This window comes from Camelus bactrianus, chromosome 15 (genome assembly GCF_048773025.1).
Source record: "Camelus bactrianus isolate YW-2024 breed Bactrian camel chromosome 15, ASM4877302v1, whole genome shotgun sequence".
Taxonomy (NCBI): Eukaryota; Metazoa; Chordata; class Mammalia; order Artiodactyla; family Camelidae; genus Camelus; species Camelus bactrianus.
This window is the reverse complement of record NC_133553.1, coordinates 22984837-23004447: the sequence shown is the minus strand read 5'-3', so window position 1 is coordinate 23004447 and position 19611 is coordinate 22984837. Positions and strand designations below refer to the sequence as shown.

The window sequence follows — 19611 nt, the reverse complement described above, 5'->3', positions numbered from 1 at the left end:
CATTCTAGCTCGTCCTACCCGCCCCCACTTGGAACACGGGTAGCAAGGTCAAAATGTCAGTTTCTCATGATGTGAAATTGGCTTGGGCTCAAAGCCGAAAACGTGATTTACTCTTCTCCTGAATTATACTTAATTTGACCACGCAGGCCTCACGGGAGGGCTCAAGCATGCCCCGCCAGCCTACTTCTCCGAGCACTATCATGACTATGATATTTCACTGCTCAGAAATCCCCCTTCATTCCCATTTCACACAAAATCAGACCATCGTCCTCGGTAATATCACTGTTGCCACTAATTGAAGTTCTTAGTTATGGGTCAGATAATGTATTATATGCTTTATTATTCCATGTTACGTATTTAATTCTCAGCCACTCCATGGGTAAAGGATTGTTATCCATCTCCAATTTACCAGTAAGAAACTGAGGCTGGCTGGGACCATTCAGTAACTTCTTGGTGAGCGTAGCGCCGTCGGGAAGCGGGGAGTCTGGGCCTGACAACCACAGGGCCCGTGCTTTCACAGCGTGGAGCTGCATCGCGCTTTGAGCCTGGTGTGCGAGCTCCTGGTGGTCCAGGTCAGCGGACCTCTCCTCGCTTAGCTCTCTCCTCCCGTTTACCTCCAGGCGTCTGTGGTTTTATCACTCCCTGAACATGTGATGTCCTTTGAAATCTTTGACTTATTTTCCCCTTGCTGTTCTCTTTCTCTGGAGTGTATTTTGCCACCTTTCCATTTGTGTACCTTCCATCTGTCCTTTATAACCCCGTTCAGAGGCTGCGTCCTCTGTGAAGCCTTCCCTGATTCTACTAGCTCTTCCTCCAAAGCAGTTGTTCAATTTTATATTATTTTAGTAATTGAGAGCATAGTCGCTTGTAGCACCTTTCTGTTCCATTGTACTACTAGTTCTTTGAAGGCAGAGATCGTATCATTTTTCATCCTTGATTATCAAGTACAAACTAGTACTTTGATGATGCTGATATGATGATGATGATTGGATGATGGTTCCTTTTTATTAAGTCCTCCCTCTGTGCCGCATACAGTGCTAAGTACTTTGTATATGTTGTTTTGGTTTCACAGACTCCAAGAGACACACTTTTTAGGACCTTTGTCTACTTAACTATAAAACGGGAATGACGACATTCATGATTTTTGAGAGTTGTTAGGGAAGGGTGGGCCAGGATTCACAGGTCCAGCAAGTTCCAAAGTAATACTCTTAATAATACACAGTACTGTCTGATTGCTCTGCACATGGTAGATACCTGGGATATATTTATGGCATTCTGCTTCTTTTGCTCCCAGTCTTGCCATTTCTGATACATATTAAGGGCACTCGGGTAAAACTAACAGATATTTCTGTAAATGTAGGAAATGCTTAAACCAGTTGTGCATAGTGTTTTGTAATATGTTTTATTCCTAAATACAAATAATGAACTTTGTTTCTTAATTTAAATTGCCATGAGGTTGTATTGGCAAGTATATTATAGAATGCACACTAAGAGAAATATTTGGTAGTATTGTAGAATTTTATTCTTCAAGTTTTAAAAAATTTCCTCTCGTCTTATTAGTTCATGAAATTTGGAACTCAGTGTAGGTGATTTACTGCTAGGAGTCTCCTAAAGATCTGGTTGTCACAATACCTATATAATTCAGTGCTTTAGCGTGGATCTCCAGGGCCTTGTGGAAGGGAGGCTTCTGTGTGAGTGACCTCTTAACAGTCACCGAAAGGAGTTCATTGACATCATCACCAAATTAGTGGTTTTCCTGAGAGGGTCCATCTGGGAATGTAAGCAGAGAGATTCTAGCACTGGATGGAAAGTTGTACAAATGTCCCCCTTCTCTGAACCCTTTTAGACTTCCCTGTTTAATAACCACCCATTCAACTTTTATCTTCAGAGATACTCTAATCCCTTATTGTAACCCCTTATTGAAATTCTATCACATAGGAAAGTAGTAGAAAGAACATCGCCTTTGGGGTCCTGTTGCACTGGTGTAGATGTTTTTGGGCATGTAATGTCACTATAAAATGGAATTTACGTGGACAGCGTGGTAACTATAGTTAACAGTACTATATTGAATATCTGAAAGTTACTAAGGGAGTAGGTCTTAAAAGTTCTCATCTCGGGAAAAAATCTTGTGACTCTGTCAGGTGATGGATGTTAACTAAACTTATTGTGGTCATTATTTTGTGATATAGACAAATATCAAATCATTACAGTGTATACCTTAAACTAATACAATGCTGTATGTCACTTACCTCTCAATAAAACTGGAAAAAATTAAAAATAAAATAGTGTTTATAATATTTACTTAACATAGTTATTATCAACTAGTAATAGTTTATATAAAATTACCAGAATGATGCCTGATGCTCTTAATGTCATTAGTAGAAATGTCATACTTTTTTTTTCCTTTGGATTCAAGTCAATTAACTAGTTGGTGAGATAAGCCATCCACGAAGATTATATTACAGGGATTATTTTGTTTGCCAAGACTGAAATAACATTTCAATCAAAGATTTTTCTGAATGCCTACCTGGGTATCCACGACACTAGCTCCCTTCTACATGAACTATTACAGTAGAAACACTTACCACTCTGAAAGCAGTGCTCCAATGAAAACAGTCTGATTTGGAAATCTTCAATTCTGCCCATTGAGCTAATGGTCTGTTCAGCAAGAAGTTGGTCTGTGAAGCCCTGGGAACTGGATGGGCACTGGGATAACATCTTCACAGACCTTTGAAATAAGCCATTCTTCTTAATAAACTTTACTTAAGAAACAGAGTATCTAAGAACATGTTGATTAATACTGATTATTTTTTATCTGCTTTATGTAGCTCATTTTAATTTGATGCTGTTTTAAAAAAATCACATTTTGCATAGTTTTTAAGTACCTAGTACGATTTGCTTTCAGCCATTTAAAACGTACGTTTCTCCTCTCAATAGGAAAAAAATAAAATCAGCCAACAAACAAGTGCTTAGGTTAGTCATCACATTTGATTACTGGAATAAAAAAGAAAAAGACTTACTAGTTTCTCTCTAACCACTGATTTTGCAGAGAAGAGCTGGTTTCCTCTGAGGACCTGCTGGAGTGGCTGCGGCCTTTCTGTACTGATGACACCTGGCCCGTGAGGCCCCGCATTCACGTGCTGCAGATTTTGGGACAGTCATTTCACCTGACAGAGGAGGATGGCAAGCTCCTTGTGTTCTTTAGAACGGAAGCCATTGTCAAAGCCACTTGGCCCCAGAGACAGGTAAGGGAGCCTCTGGCTGCTCATTTCTTATCACTTTAAACTATCTTCAAGTGAATATTCACCTTGGCAATGCCGACTGCCCAGTGTGTTCATCAGTCCAGCTATGTAATAGTTAAATATGTGCAACAGAGTTTGTTTTTCGTTTTTCCATCTGTTCGAATGTACGTAGTAGAGGATGCCTCACTCGCATAACACGTGTGTATCCCTTTTCTCCTCGTAGCATATAGTCAGGATTTTTCACAGTATCACCTAATCACGGCGGCTCGCCCTTCCCCTGGAGAAATGCAGATCTGAGTGAAAATGCAGTGTGAAGTTTAGCTAATTTGTGTCTTTCATGCCTTGCCCAGGCACACAAATGTCCTCCCTTCTCTTCTGTACGTGGATAGACATAATGTAGCAGACACGCAAGATCTTGGTTTCTCCATCATCCTCCAAGGCTCATTTAGTCCATTGCCTCTCTGGAACCTTCCCTGACCATTTCAAACTTAAATGAACCTTGAATTCCACACATTTGAGCTTTAATTATCTATTACTACTACTATTGTTGTTGTTGTTGTTATTGTCATTATTGTTGTTACTACTACTACTAAAAGTTTTGTCTCCCCACTACCGTGAAAACTCAGACGCCCTGGAGGATGTGCTTAGCATCTTTTGAAGCCCTCTCAGCATGCTGTGCAAGCACTCAGAGCCTAAATGCTTGTTGATTGAGTAGATGGAAATGCTAATTCCTAAATCAAAGAAATATGGTGGCTTTTGAAGTTTGGCTTAAATTCTGAACAGATGCACCCTGAAGACATAGGATCTCGGAGTCGGGAACCTCAGTCAAGGGCTTTTGCTTGCGGAGTAGACCATAGGCCAATAAAAGTTGGAAAATAAGACTTCCAGGTAATCTGATCTGCAGAAGAGTTTCCTGGAAGTCTGATTCCGACTCAGTGTACCTTCTAATTTTAAAGCTTTGTTTTATAACATATTTATATCTTTACTGCTTCATTTAAAGAACAATGAACTTTTTAAAGAAGAATCAAATATTAAGAATATCTCGAGGCTCATCTGAGAGCATCATCAGAATTATCCCATTTGTTCTTATTTTCCTGTGTGAGAGAAACAGGTAAATACTGTTATCTCTTCTTCAGAGTTAGAGAATTTGAGATTCAAAAAAGATGGACTTATCAAAGGTTCTCTAATCTTGCCAAATTGCTGAAATGGATTGTATTGAAAGTTACTAATATCTGAATAATACTCTCTCTGAAGCATCCTGACCTTATCAGCTTCTTCATTCTCAACATTTTGCTTTGAATTGCATCAAGAGATGCTAACAAGTTCTTTTAAGAGGTTTCTGAACACAAATGCAATGGGCTATGTAATATATTCCAGGTCCTCAGCACAGTTAGTGGTAACGCTTGTTTTCAACAAACACAGATGTTCACGTAACATCCCTGAGGTAAGCTCTAAGTTGGATCATGTTGTTTTTGCCGTGTGGAATGTTAGGTTCTCCTCATCCTGAAGCAAATGAATGCTCCTACTGTTACGTAGTTTCCATTTTTCAAGTTCTCAGCCTTGCTTAATTTCATCTTCCTTGATGGCTGGAGCCTGGCAGGGCGATGAGGCTGGTTTCTCATGTCATGTGAGATCAATGTACCAAAAACATTAGGAAAGAACATGGAAACCAGGAAAGGACGAAGATATCCATCTTATCTGTCATGTTGAAACACTAGAAAATACACTTTGATATTTGAGTCTGAATAGTTCAGAAATAATATGAGTATAACCACTATTTCTTCTTATAAATTTTCCTTAATTGTCCAGTTATTCAAAGAACAACTTGCAGCTTTTATAGGATTTCAGTGATTTCTGGATACTTCTAAGATTTTAATTTCATCTTAGCTTAACTTTTACCAAAAACAGGATTTAAGAGATCTTAGCTTTTGTTAAGATTTCTTTTCCAGGCACTTTTCTAAACTGACTTCACTTTAACGTCACTGAACACAAACTGCTTTCTCTCATTTGCAGAGACTGTTTGTTGCTCTTCATTTCATCACTGTTTCCCTTGGTGATGTGAACTTTTCAGGCCCTCAACCATCCCTCCAGACAGAGTGTCTCTTAACTTTAGCAAAAATAATTTCATGTCTCCTTCACTTTTTTATTTTCTACCTCCTCTTACTTTCCCCTTGAATACAAACAACTTCCCGGTCCTTGGAAGCTAATGACCTGAGTTTCTTTAAAGTATTTGGTAGTGGAAATAAGAAAACTACCATACATTAAGGTCTTTAATCCATTTTGAGTTTATTTTTGTATATGGTGTGAGAAGATGTTCTAATTTCATTCTTTTACATGTGGCTGGCAAGGATGTGGAGAAAAGAGAACCCTAGTACACTGGTGGGAAGAATGTAAACTGGTGCAGCCACTATGGAGGTTCCTCAAAAAATTAAAATAGGTCTACCATATGATCCAGCAAGTCCACTCCTGGGTATATATCCAAAGAGAACAAAAAACACTCATTTAAAAAGATACCTGCACCCCAGTGGCTGTGGCAGCATTATTGACAATAGCAAAGATACGGAAGCGACCTAAGTGTCCATCAACAGATGAATGGATAAAAAAGATCACACACACACACACACACACACACACACACACACACACACACACACACACACTGGAATACTACTCAGCCATAAAAAAGAATGAAATGTTGTCACTTGTGACATCACAGATGGGTCTGGAGGGTATTATGCTTAGTGGACTAAGTCAGGGAAAGACACTGTACGTTTTCACTTGTATGTGGAATCTAAAACATAAAGCAAATGAATATTAAAAAACAAACGGTCTCACAGATACAGAGAACAAACTAATGGTTACCAGAGGGAGAGGGGCAAGATCGGTGAAGGGGATTAAGAGGTACAAACTGTTAGGTATAAAATAAACAAGTTACAAGGATGTAATGTAAAGCACAGGGAATTTAGCCAATATTTTATAATAATTTTATATGGAATATAATTATTAAATATCAAATCACTATGTCATATACCTCAGATTAATATTGTAAGTCAACTATACTTCAATAACCAAAAAAATCTACCATAGTGATTTAATTATGTTATTCGTCTATAGTCTTTTCCAAAAATAAATTAAATCACTGAGTGTTTCCTCCTCCTTCTTTGAAAGTTAAGTATTCTGGGTCAAGCCTGGCATTGCTTATTCAAATCTACTTTGGAGGGCAGGTGAATTTGGTGGGGGAACTCTGCCTTACAGCTATAAATATCTGCTTGCTACTTAGAAAGTGAAAGCCAAAAAATTGCAGCATCAGAATGGAAATAGCAACAACTTCTGCAACATTCCGAAACTCTGCCCATGGTTTAAATCTGAGGTAGTCTCCATCAGTGTTTTTAAAAGGCTCTGTTACCTCTCACTAGGAAATAGCAAAGATCAGGGCGCTAGCGGACGGACCCTAGGCCTGTGCCTCCACCCTCCCTCCACTGTTATTTTACAGTCTTAGAGAAGTCTCTTAAATTGTGAGCCGTGGCTACTTGGTGCGTAAAATGGAACCTTGAACTTGAAGAGATAGAGGATGGTTTGCTCACGTCTGTCATTTCTTTGACACATAGTAAACTGTCTTGTTCCCCTCCATGCCTCAGTCACTTAGAAGACTTCAAAAGGTTGATTACATGCGCTCCTGTTTTCTTAACTTCTCCCTGTCGCCTTCTCCATTCTCAATGGTAATATTAAGGATAGAGACGGATTCTTACAGAGTGAAGATAAGAATAGATAATGACATTGCAATGTTCAATTACCAGAAAATGCGGGACTGCTACCTTCACTGGGACTGGTAATCCTCTTAGGCAGACTTTGCATACATCAAAGGGGGACTTAATATTTAATTATCCTCGAGGTGCCCAAAGTAGTGGCCCCACAAATCAGTGTGTTGCTGGGAAACCAGCCAGCTCCTGCAAAATTAAACACAGAGTCAGTGGAGCCTGCTACCTCACTGGTTCTCAGAGAGACAGCGATTTCTAGTTTTCTAACAATTAGTTAACACAATTAAAAATTCAGAGGCCCTCATTTTTCAACAGCTCGCAAGGCCTTCGTTTCCATTCCAGAAAGGTGCCCGGGCTTGGAGGGCGGTGGGGGGTGGGAAGAGGGGACGCTGAGGGGGAGGGGGTGGATGTATTGTGTTAATTCCCTTCGTATGATTTATCCGAGTTGTTCAGGTTTTGTAATTTTCTAGTTAACTGGCACATGAAAAATACAGGTCAAAATACTGATGTTTCCTTAAAAAATTCCAGACCCCATCAGCTCAATTTTTCTTTTGTTTTTATGTAAAAAAAGAACATGTGGCTTAGAGTTTGATTTTTGCCTTGTCAAATTTTAGTCTGCATTTGTGATTGTAAGTGATCAACAGAAAGAATTAGTTTAAGACAACTTCTAACCTCATTACAAATTCATGTCTTTTGCCTGCTTTGAAGCTTGGAAGGACATATTAACCCTTCTGGTCAGAGGCCAGTTTGGCCTCATCTGCCAAAACATCAGCAAAATATGCACTTCTTTGTCAGAGTTTAGACAAAATCAGTAGGAAAAGTTAAGTGTGCAAATCTGTGTTTAGTTCCTTACGGAAGATTTACTGTTATCTTAAATGTCTTCAAAGCTAAGACTCACTGCCATCAATGATTTTCTTAATCAAATGTGGGACAATATTTGATGTTAAAATGTGTCCTTACACAGATACTATATCCCTAATAATCGTGAAGTCACGCATTTCTAGAGTTGGAAGACACTTTCACAAGCATCCCTGTTCAGTGGTCACATTTTATAGGAAAAAAAAAAAAGGACGTTCAGAAAGGGAGAGGTTATGTCCTCAGATTTTATCTTAAATGTCACCATTTCCAAAATGACTGCATCCACCGAGTCGTAACCTGTCTTGTGACCATTTTTATTCTCTTCTAGTCACTTACCGCTCCTGACTTCTTCACTGCCTGTCCGTGTGTCTGTCTGTCTATTATGTGATGACTTTCTCTTTCCATTAGAATGTAAATTCCATGAGAACAGGGATCTTACAGACACGCAGTAAATATTTGTCAAATAAATGAATATTAAATCTTAAAAGAAGTTTTCAAGGTCACCTTTAAAATGGCAAGGCCGGGGCTCTTGACATTCAGTCTGATGTTCTTGCCATGAGTGATGGTTAGACCACACTGCTTCCCGCTTACGTGCAAGCAGAATCATTTGCCTGGAATAATGGAAATGCTTCCTTACAGAGTGCCCTGGTGCATTTAGATTGATGCTACTTTATATTAATTTGCTGTATTTTGCTGATAGTCATTCCTGACCAGCTAGTTCCTTCTCATGGGGAGGCATACAGGTCACAAGCATGTTTGTCCAAAATATGAGCAAGAGGTCCGTGTGCCTTTTTTTTTTTAACGATGATTAAAATGGAGCAAGCATCCATATCCCTGGGTTCTGCAAATGGCTGGAGACCTTGAGAAGGTCCCTCTTCCTCTAAAGATCTGCCCTCTTGTCACTGGCATCAGTGGGGGAAGAGGGGAAGGTGGAATGTGTACCAAGTCCCCATCACTGCATTAAACTTTAAAACAGACGTGCAGAGTCTGTGTTTTAGATGAGGTCACATGACCTAGAAGATGAGGTCCCATGAACTGTCCAGCCTGTGAATGATGGAACTGGAGTTCACCCCCAGCCCTGTGTGATTCTGAAGCCTGTGTTCCTGGCCCTGTACCACACTTGCTCCTGTTTGCCGGGGGAGTAGATCCAGCACAACCTTTGGGCAGCATTGGATGACATGCTCACCTTTTCTCTTCCTGCTGTCACTCTATGTGGACTGAACATGATTTGGCCTGAGAAATCAGGCGTTTGGTTCAGAGAACAGAAAGCATGGCTTCATCTTACAGCATCTGTCACTCCCTCAGTACATAGCATTGTGCGTGTGAACTGCTGCTTACTTAAAACATTCTGAAAGGTGCCATGCCTCATACCTGTTGTTTGAACAGAACACAGTGTGAAATAGCCATTGAAGATTCTTCAAGCATAGATTAGGCACCATTCACTGAGCTGCAGTCTGGAGACAGAAGAAGAGACAAGGTAATTGGTAGTAAAGCATTTGGGCTCTTCACCTCGGAGACCTGCATTCAAATCCCAGTTCCACCACTCACTGCTCTGCAGCCTCACACAACCTCCGTTTCCTCGTGTATAAAGTGGAAATAACGTAGAACTATTGTGAGGGTCAAGTGGAGTCATACCTGCAGAGCTCTAACTCCCGTCCTGGCAGAGGACTCAGTGTGGGGACTCCAATCTGGTTAACAATGGGTTTAGTAACAAAGCAGTCAGGGCCTGAGTGCTCCGGGGCTGTGGGTGGGTCTGCACGTGGTGTGCATGAAGCTGCTGTGTCGGGGGGCAGCGGGGAAGACTGCTCTGAGGTGATTCTGGAGCCGAGCTCAGCACAGCTGGGCGCGTGGTGTGAAGGCAAGAGCCACGAAGAGAGGAAACTGGGAAGCACAGGTCAGACGGTGGCCCCCAGTGTCCTGCTCGGGCTTTACCCCGACAGCGCTGAGGCCACCGGCAAGAGAGATGCCCGAGGGGCAGTGTGATCAGATCTGGGCTTTAGGAGAAGCCCTCTGACCTCTGTGTGCGCAGGGGACCGGAGGGGTACCAGTTAGGGGACAAAGGTCTGGTCCCCGAACTTGGCCCTGAACTTCGTACCAGCTGTGAAGAGAAGAGGGGAGAAGAGAGCTGGAGGGGCCGGTACCAGTGCCCTGGTGACGGCTGAGGTGGAGGGGGGGTTGGTCCCCCTCTGATTTGGGCGCAAGTTACTAGGGAGAAAGTGGTGCCCCTTAACTAGCTGGGAAATCTGGAGGAGAAACTGGCTTTGTGGAGAGAGACACCAGGTCAGGGCTGTATGTAGTATGTTTAAATTCTGACGAGCACTTTTTTTTGGCAAGGGGGTGAGATAGGGAGGCCCTGTTTATCCCCTTCACACAGGCAGACTTTCTTCACAACCGTACATGTGTCTTAGTTCAGAGACCCCTTCTAGGAAGTGAACTTGAGTTTAGTGAATGTCACTGGATGGAGATGGCTTTGACTCCATTGCAGGGCACCGTCCTCCCAGGGTCGGCTCAGGTCCCAGTTGGCTTTGGTGGCAGTGGGACAGTTACATCCGAGCGCCTTTGCTGAGAGGCCTGATAACCTCAGCAGTCGTGCTCCCCACGTGCTGCGTGTCTGCTCCTGCTTTTGATGGATCCGAGGGAGGAGGCGAAGAAGGGGGGAGAAAAGGCGGGAAAAACACAGGTGTTTAATATTGGAGAGCGGTGGGGATATGAGTAGCTGGGCATAACTTCGCTTATTTTTTTTAACTTTTCACTTTGAAAATTTTAGATTTAATTTACAAATAAAAACGATGTACGTTATACAAAGAATTTTGTATACTCTTCATGCAGATTCAGCGAATATTACCATCTCAGATAACCGCAGCTAACATCGATGCAGTACCATTTTCTAATTTAGACATAATTTGGATTTTGTCAGTTGTCCCAGTGATTTTTCTTCTGGTCCATGTCCAGTCCAGGTCACACACTGCATTAACACCCTGTCTCTTTAATGTCCTTGAATCTGATATAGTTCCTTATTCTTTTTCATTTTCCTTTTTGACCTTGACATTTTTTTTTTTAAAAAGCACCAATTATTTTATAAAATGTCACTGAATTTGACTTTGTCCGATTTTTGTTCATGTGTTCAAGTTGTGCGTTTTTGGAGAGGATGCCATGGAAGTGACGGCATGTCCCCTGAAGTGTGTTATCTCAGGAGACGCGCAGTTTTGATGTGTTCCTTTACCGGTAATGTTCGCTTTGACCACTTGATTGAGGTGGTGTCAACCGTGTTTCTTCTCCACAAAATTATTACTTTCCCCTTTGGGATTAATAAATATCTGTGGTGAGGTACTTTGAGGTTGTTGTGAACAGTTTCTCATCACACTTTCACCTGCTAAATTTAGCATGCATTGGTGATTATTGCCTGGGATAATTACCACTGTGGTGTTTACCAAGTGGTATTTTTCTGTCGTTTGTTCTCCTCCCTTTATATGTATTTATTCACTTATTTATTTATATCACCACAAGCTCAGTGATTGTCTGTGGTTGCAATCTGTGACTATCATCATTTTAGTTTTTTTGCACAAATTATCTCAGATTTGGCCGTTGGGAGCTCCTTTCCAGTTTTCTCCTGCATCCTTCGACTTGTGCCCTCCCATCAGGTTTTGAACCACAGATGTTCTAGACTCCTCCTGCACTTTCCTTGCCTGGCTCTGGATTCACTCCCTGACTTCAAGGAGCCTGGACTTTTTAATAAAGAATGGTATTTAGAAGCCAAGGCTTAAGGGCTAGGTCTGCTCGTTGATACTGTGGTGTCAGGGGACAGAGCACTCATACGTCCACATCCATGTTTATATTTAACTATGATCATTTTAAAAACCATGAGTTTGTATTGATACCTCCAGGTCCACCCATTTCCACAGAGTTCACTCTAGTCTTCTCTCTTTCTTTATTTGTAAACTCTTTTCTCTGTCAGTGAGAAACTTATCCACAATGCATTTATTTATTTGCTTAATCCTAGAGTACATTTAAAATTCCAACCCACTTACTAGCTAGGGTATTTGTGTAGAGCTCTTTCTGTTAGCCTTAGAGTAATAGCACTCAAAAATAATGATATTTTCAAGGTTACCCCCCCCCCAGACACACACACAGACACACACCTCCTTCAGTGTGAGTAACTATTCACTTATAGTACAGGTAAGTTCATCTTATTTCTATTTGTATGGTTTTCTCTGTTATTTATTTCAATTATAGATCTACCTTTTGAATATGTGAAACATTTACATGGAATGTGAGAGATCATGATGCTTTTTATTTTTCACTTCTGAAATTTTGAAGCTCAGACATTCTGGGCCTGTGATTGTGCTGAATATATGGGTTTTATTATAGTTTTATTCTTCTTCTTTTTATTTTCGAGGCTATGTAGGTACCCTGTATATAGGATATATAGAAGGCCATAGGACTCAATGGCCACCGTTTTCTTCCGCAATGCAAAACTCCCTCTGGGTAACTTCTACCTGGAATAGAAAATAGATTAAAAATAAAACCTCTGACTATTACAGCAGAAATCTGTTTTCACTTAAGCTGAGAAGATGTCTCGTGTACTGTTTTCATGTGTTTTAGGGCCCTCTATGGACTGACCATTAGACTTTGTGTGTATATCATATCATTTTTTAAGTGAAGATTTATTTATTTTTGGTGTGTTTTTTAACTGTATTATTTAACTGTTTTCTTTTGGCAAGGGAGGAGATAATTGGGTTTATTTATTTTTTGGAGGAGGTGCTGGGGATTGAACCCAGGACCTCATGCATGCTAAGCATGTGCTCTAGCTTTTGAGCTATACCCTCCCCCCTATTATATCATTTTAACCTTATAATAACTCTTTGGCGGATGTGATCTTATCATTCTATTCAGCACATGAGGAAGTAGAGTAGTTAAGAAATCTCTGCAGTATCTCAGTGCTAAAATGTGGCAGAAATGTAGAATAATGAACTACCATTACTGGCAGACAGTGTAGAGGCTCAGTGTTAACTCTGGGTTAGACACCTATAAGGGCGTGTGTGTCTGTGTGTATACTGTTCTCTGTTAAGTTATATTATCCTCAAAGTAACCTGATACGTTAGCTATTATTACCTTATTTTTACGTGGTCACAGAGCTGTTACGTGGCAGGGTCAGCATTCAGTCTGAGACTGAAATACCACAGTGAAATCATTTCTGGCTCCATGAATTACTCTATTAATACTTTATCAACTTTAACTAAAAACCAAAGCCCGGCCTTAATAAAAATTAGCTTCTATAGCAGCTCCTTAAAGTAAACACACGTATTTGTGGAGGCTCATGTGGCATGACGGCTTATTTGTCCTAGAAAATAAATTGTCAGCCAAAATCTTTCCTCCTCTTATTTTAACACAAAGAATTTTCCCCCATCGTATGTCTCATTTTAAAAGTGTTTCATTAAATATTATATTTAACCATGTGGAAGCATATATTATGTATTGAAGTCACAACAGCACTTATGGAGAGTGATCATAGAATGCTTTATTGTGTAATTTCTGTCTTTAGAGATACAATAAAATAAGTAGGAAGCTGTAAAACATGGTTCCTAACTGCAGTTGCTGGCCTCTTCCGTGTGTGTGTGATTGTGTGTGTGTGTGTGTTTATGTGCCCCACGTACAACTCCAAACATCTGGAAGCCCCTGGGAACTTAATTCTTTCATCGCATTCTCCCCATCCCAAGGGTGTGTGTGCTCTGCCCTAGGAGAGCCTTTCTGTGGCGACTGAGAACCATTTATTCTTGAGCAGTTCACGGCTAGGTGCTCAGTTTCCTAATACACCTGAGGAGAGAAGCAGAGGCTAAAAGTTTGGGCTCATCACAGGACCTAGAGGCAAAGGTAGGAGAGAATTCAGGTGCTCATTCTTATCAGAACACCCTTCCCGAGGCAGGTAGGCATCCCTCCCCCATGGGCTAGGGAAGGTGGTTTGACCCTTCAGGCTGTCTCAACAACACGTTCTCCTTTTATTACAAGCAGTGCAAGATGTGATGCTTATAAAATTCTCTCGGTAGCTACGTTTATTCTGTCGTTCTCTGCCATTGAAATGGGAAAATCTGGTAGAAGGTTAGCTGTCCCACATTTCATATTTGAACTTTAATCTTATTTCCACAACTTTACATTTTCTATTTAATAAAATTTATAAATACTCGGAAATGGATATGATCATAATTTATGTTCTGTTTATGTTTTCTTGTCTAATAATAATAATTACCATAATGAATGGTAATAATACTGTTTTGAGTACCTATTGTGTGCCAGGCACTGGTCTGAATACTGCTTAGTTCAGTGGGGCAGTCTGACAGCTTCTAAGTCCAACAACTTATGACTTTTTGGTCTTCTAGAAATTTGACTTCCCTTCACCAGAGATCTTCACCAGATCCAGTGGCCACAACAGGTATTGTTGGCCACCTTAAACCTTATCAAAGGAGTAGCTGTAACAGACAGAGGACCACTAGAGACCATTCCTGTCACCTTTTTGTATTTCTATACATCTACTGAAGTAGGGATTTTGGTTGGTTGGTTGGTTGGTTTTGTATTTTGAAGCCCTGTGTACGGAGACAGCACGGTCTGACTTTACTGTATCCCTGAAAAGAATTGCACAGTTCCTGGGTAACTTTAAATCAGGTGTCATCATCCAGCCTTTTAGAACCAGCCTAGCAGCGCATAAGCTCACATGGAAGATAGGAATATGGTGATTAACAGCACTGATATCAATAATAATCCTCTACACGTTGGCAATTTCTTTCTATTCAGGAAGTACTTTCATATGCATTAATACCTATTCACATTCACAAATACCTAAAGATGAAATAAGCTGCCATCATTGCGCATAGGGAGATGCAGAACTCAGGAGCGCTGCCTCGGCTCAAGATAGGCACGTTCACTTTGAGCAGCCACAGAGGAGTTTAAGGCTAAAAGTCTCATCTGAGAATAAGTGACTCAGCCCACTTTTTCAAGGACAGTGACTCTGTGTCTGATAAGGAGGCTGCAGCAGCTTGACAAATTGACTTCCAGCAAGGGCGAATGTCACCCAATTCAATGAGGAGGGAAACATCATTGTCAGAGACAAAAGGGAAAGAGGTGTTCTTCCGTTTGAGTCATTTGAATTTTGCCCTTTAAAGTCCTGTGATGTTTAGTTAGTGGCGGCAGCGTGGAACCGGCACCAGCTATATGGTGCCTGTAAAACAGGTAACGTTTGCACCCCCAGCTCACTGCTACTTCTGTTTTCACAGGAGGGGAAGGACAGAAGAAAACAAGGTGTAGGAATAAGTAATTTCTCTGAAGCTTATTTTCACTGATCTGTGGAAGGCATACTTAAGAGTCGTTTCAAATACTGTATTTATTGCACAAGTGAGATTTTCAGAAGATAAAAATTAACCCATGATTCCATTATCCTAAAAGAGCTATGTTTCTTTTTCTATCCTGCTTAATTTATAGACATAATTCTTACTAGAAGAAATCATAGCACACATCCAGGTTCCCGCTTTTTGTACATAGCATGTTATGTAGATGATATAAATGCCTCCTGTCATTTGCTGTGTGTCTGCCATGTGCCAGCTTCCCACTAGCTATTGTATTCATATTCTTTTATTTAATATTCACAACCACCATATAAATGTGTATTTCATCTTACAGAAGAGGAAATTAGGCCTCAGAAAGGTCCAGTAATGTCTCCAAAATACACATTTTTCTGTTACTTTATCAGCTCTATTTTGAAAGCTGTGCATTTAATAGAATCTCCCTTTATCATTTATTTTAGAGTCTTTTTGTGTAATATGTTCTGAAGTACATTATGAAGTCCTTATGAAGTACGCTGAGCATTTGAAAGCCACCTACTGTTAGTTTTTCCCTGATGTTGAAATACGTTCTACAGTCATTTCATATTGTAGCTGTATTTGGACACTTAAGTCAGTTCTCTGTACTTATATTCTTATGAAATATATTTAAGTTCACTCATTTTGAGTTTTGGTTACCAGAATTTATATTTAAAGCCTCATAGGACATGATGAACAAGATAAGCTTATAGTCTTCGTAAGTTTCGATAAATTTAGGTATTTTAATATGTGGACACAATCTTAGATGAACACTTGTATATCAGAGAACATAATGATTGTCTGGCAAAGTGTATATTCTTTATCATGTGCTAAAAAAGCATGTGCTTGAGTCCATTTTTAGGCCCATTTTCTTCTCACAGAAGGCAATGCTTTTGCATCTACGGTGATAGAATTTAAACCTGCCTTCTTAAGAGCTAGGTAATAACGATTTGAAATCCTGTACAACATAATGGAGTATGTAAGTGTGCGTACACAAAACAGGTGATTGTGTACGTCACTGTATTTTTCACATTTGTATTTTGAACATGGTGTTCAATGCTCTGAAAAGTAAGTGACTAATAATTGAAATGCTGGGTGAGGATTCAGAAGAAAATGTTTCCTGGCAAAGCCACCCTGTTTAAGTCTGCGTACATGTGAGAAAGGTGTTACATGAAGGAGTTTATTACCAAACACATTTTAAAAAATGGGATCTAATATTTGCACACGAATATAAAAACAAAACAAACATACAAAGGTCTCATTTATAATTTCTTTTCTCTTTCCTTCCCTTTTGATACAGTTCACGTCCTAAAAATGTACAAGCTATTAGTTTCTGAAAAGAAAGAAATATAAATGATATTGAAGACATGAATCCCTTTTGCCTAATCTCTTCATTTTCATGGTATGACTCTGCACTTCATATAAAGGAGAAACTTCTTGTCATCGCTTCCACGAAAGCTAGTTATGGAAACTTGAATATTGGCATCGTTAGGGGACCTGTCATTCAATTGTTCTAAAAACTTTTTTAGCACAAAACCTTCTCTATAAACTGTAAAAACTCAGATTATAACTCAAAAAGAAGAGAGCCGCCATATACCGACCCTCTCCCCTGCTTCAGACCTCCAGGCGCCTCCTATAGCCTCCTAGATGTCAGGGGCTTTTGGAGCCCATTTTTAAGATGAGGAAAATGAGACTCAAAGAGAGGGACTTGGCCGAAACCACAGAGCTAACCACAGGCATCATCATGTGTTGAGACATAATGTCAGCAAACATGCCACCTGCGGGTCTTTTTCAGTCGTCTCTTTTTTGGTGGGATCTTTTTTTAAACCTTACATCTTTCTTCATTTAAAAAGAAAGAACAGCCGAAACTTTATGGTAACTCCATGAATATTTAATATCATTCTGTGCTACAGTACTTTATAAATAATTATATCTTCATTCGTTCTTTTGTATATCCACTCATTCGTTCATTCACTCACTCAGTAAGTTCTCTGCATTTCCTCTATATCAAGTGTGATCGATTTTAAGTCGCAGGGATAAAGCAGTGAACACATAAGGTCTCTGTTTTCACCAATAGATATGCAATATGTCACATCCTTGTAAGTGCTCAGAAGGAAAGTAAACCAAGGTGAGGGAGGTAGATGGGGAGGGGGCCACTTCTTTAGGTGGGGCAGTTAAACGCAGCGCGCTTTCTGATATGTTGACATTTGAGAGACTTGAAGGGAACAAGGGAATGTGCCGTGCAGGTATCTGAGGAAAGAATGTTCCAGACAGAGGAAGCAGATCCAGGCTTCCGAGGTGGAAGTGTGGGTGATGAAGACACAGAGCGCCTGCAGGGCCCTGGGGCTGGAGGAGTTCAGGGTGGTGAGGTCATGTAATGACAGGTGTATGTCTTGAGTTTGAGAGCTTTTTTTTTTTCAACATTTCTTTATAAATACACAAGTAAATATTGCCAAACTCCCAATTAGACCACTGATTTAAATAATTCAAAGCTCATCTATCTTACTGAGCCCTCTAGTTTCAGAACATCCTGATCTGAGTATAATTATCTATGGGTTCTGCCGCTTGCTTACCATGTTACTAGGATAGGTAAGCCTGTTTCTTCATCTGTAAGGAGAGGTTAACAATACCTGTGCTGTTCTCCACACAGCTGTTGTAAGGGTCAATGGGCGTAATGTATTACAAAATTTTTTCAACAGCTAGAAAATGCTTGTGGGTTATTATTCTGTGGAAGAATGACGGTGAAGGGGGCACTTTAAGGCAGAGTTTGAACAATCTGACTGGTCACTGTCTGAGCGCACTCCCCATAGTAACCACAGTAGTCTCAGGTGACACACAGGTACCATCCATTCTCATCCTTCCACGGTATCACCGTCTGAGTCTTACATACCCAGACATAGAGCATCTGTGTTGAGAGAGCCTGTGAAACAGGAGAAGCAGCGTTTGGCTTATTTTTATATTTAAAACTGCATTCTAACTTAAAATAGCAAATATTTTCATTTACAGAGGTGTCAGAGATGTGATTCAGGACCGCCTCAATGTGTAAGAAGTATCATTTGGTCATTTAGTGAGAGGAAAAATGAGTATTCTTTATTTGACAGACTTTCTTTTGCATTAGAAATGGAGATGTGAATAACAGATCTTTTATTTGATTATGATTTATACCAAAAAAAGTCATGACAGATGTACTGTAATAAAAATCTTTAATTTTGAATTAGAGAAATTTTCTCGACAACAGAAGATTTAGCAGTAGTAATGCTAAAATGAAAATTTGCAACGCATTTAGGATAATTTAAACTAGAAATATTAGCAAATGTTGAATATGGTGAACTATTGCAATTTCACATGAGACAATTTAGTATTTCTTTTAAATTACAGAACTGGTATCCTTTTAAACATTTAGCGTGTATGAATACACACGTGCCTGAAAACGTTATATTTATATTTAATTTGCATATTTGTCTTTACATGGAAGAAGAAAACATTTTAGAAAAGAAAACATTATTATTCTGATAGATTTATGTCAGTTTTCTGTCAAATTGCAAGGTGTTATTTTATTCTTGAGTCTAATATCTTGAGCGTTTTGTTCTCAAACAGGTAAAACAGGGATACTTCTTTGTGGTAATTTTAATAAGGCATTCATCTACTACATTTGGATAAAAACTCCTGTGCACGTAGGTATTTAGAGACAATTCAATGTTTTAACATAACATACATTGCATGCCAGTAAGCCAGTTCTGTGGAAACCCACTTGTTTGAATTTATTTTGATAAAGAATATTAAGAAACTTCCCGTGATTGCTTTCTAAAAAAATTTTAACATGAATGTTTGAAACTGGGTAAAGCAGCTTTTGAAGGTGTTTTGGGGGGATAGGGTTTGGGGTGGGGGATGTTAAATCCTCTCTTAACACATTGTAAAGATTTCCAAGAGAGTGTTTCATCAAAATGGTCCAATTTGAATTTCTCTGTAAACCAGACGGCTTTGGCCGCCAGTTTCAGGTGTGTGTTCGCCTTCCAGGTGGGCGTCACTGACACGGAGGATGAGGAGAAGCGCCACTCACTCTTCGCGGAGCTCCTGGACGCCAGTCAGCGAGACGCTGAGTTTCAGCACCTGGTTTTGCTCTTGCAGGCGTGGCCGCCTATGAAGCGCGAATATGTGTGAGTATTAACGCGGGAGATTTCTTCTGTCTGACTTCAGGTTTTAAAAATCAGTACCTTCAGAAGAGCCGTGAGAGATATATATAAAATCGGTCTTAGCCTTTAGATGAAGTTAAAATTTTTTCTTGAAGTATTGCAGTTTCTATTTCTCCTTGCCCCTACTAAACCCAAAAATTTTCTTTAAAAATAGACAGACAGTGCTTGATAAGAATATCTGATTTATGGTGTCAACAAGATAATTTTGTGCCAG

At 39.9% G+C, this 19611-nt stretch overlaps 1 protein-coding gene across 1 annotated transcript in view; it reads left to right on the top strand.

Annotated features, from left to right (window-relative positions):
* NBAS (NBAS subunit of NRZ tethering complex) overlaps positions 1-19611 on the top strand; it is a 277415-nt gene that overhangs the window by 236964 nt on the left and 20840 nt on the right. Inside the window, exons 48-49 of the mRNA XM_010947343.3 lie at positions 3050-3245; positions 19222-19361. Coding sequence (XP_010945645.2) covers positions 3050-3245; positions 19222-19361 — 336 coding nt within the window. The remainder of the gene's footprint in view (positions 1-3049; positions 3246-19221; positions 19362-19611) is intronic.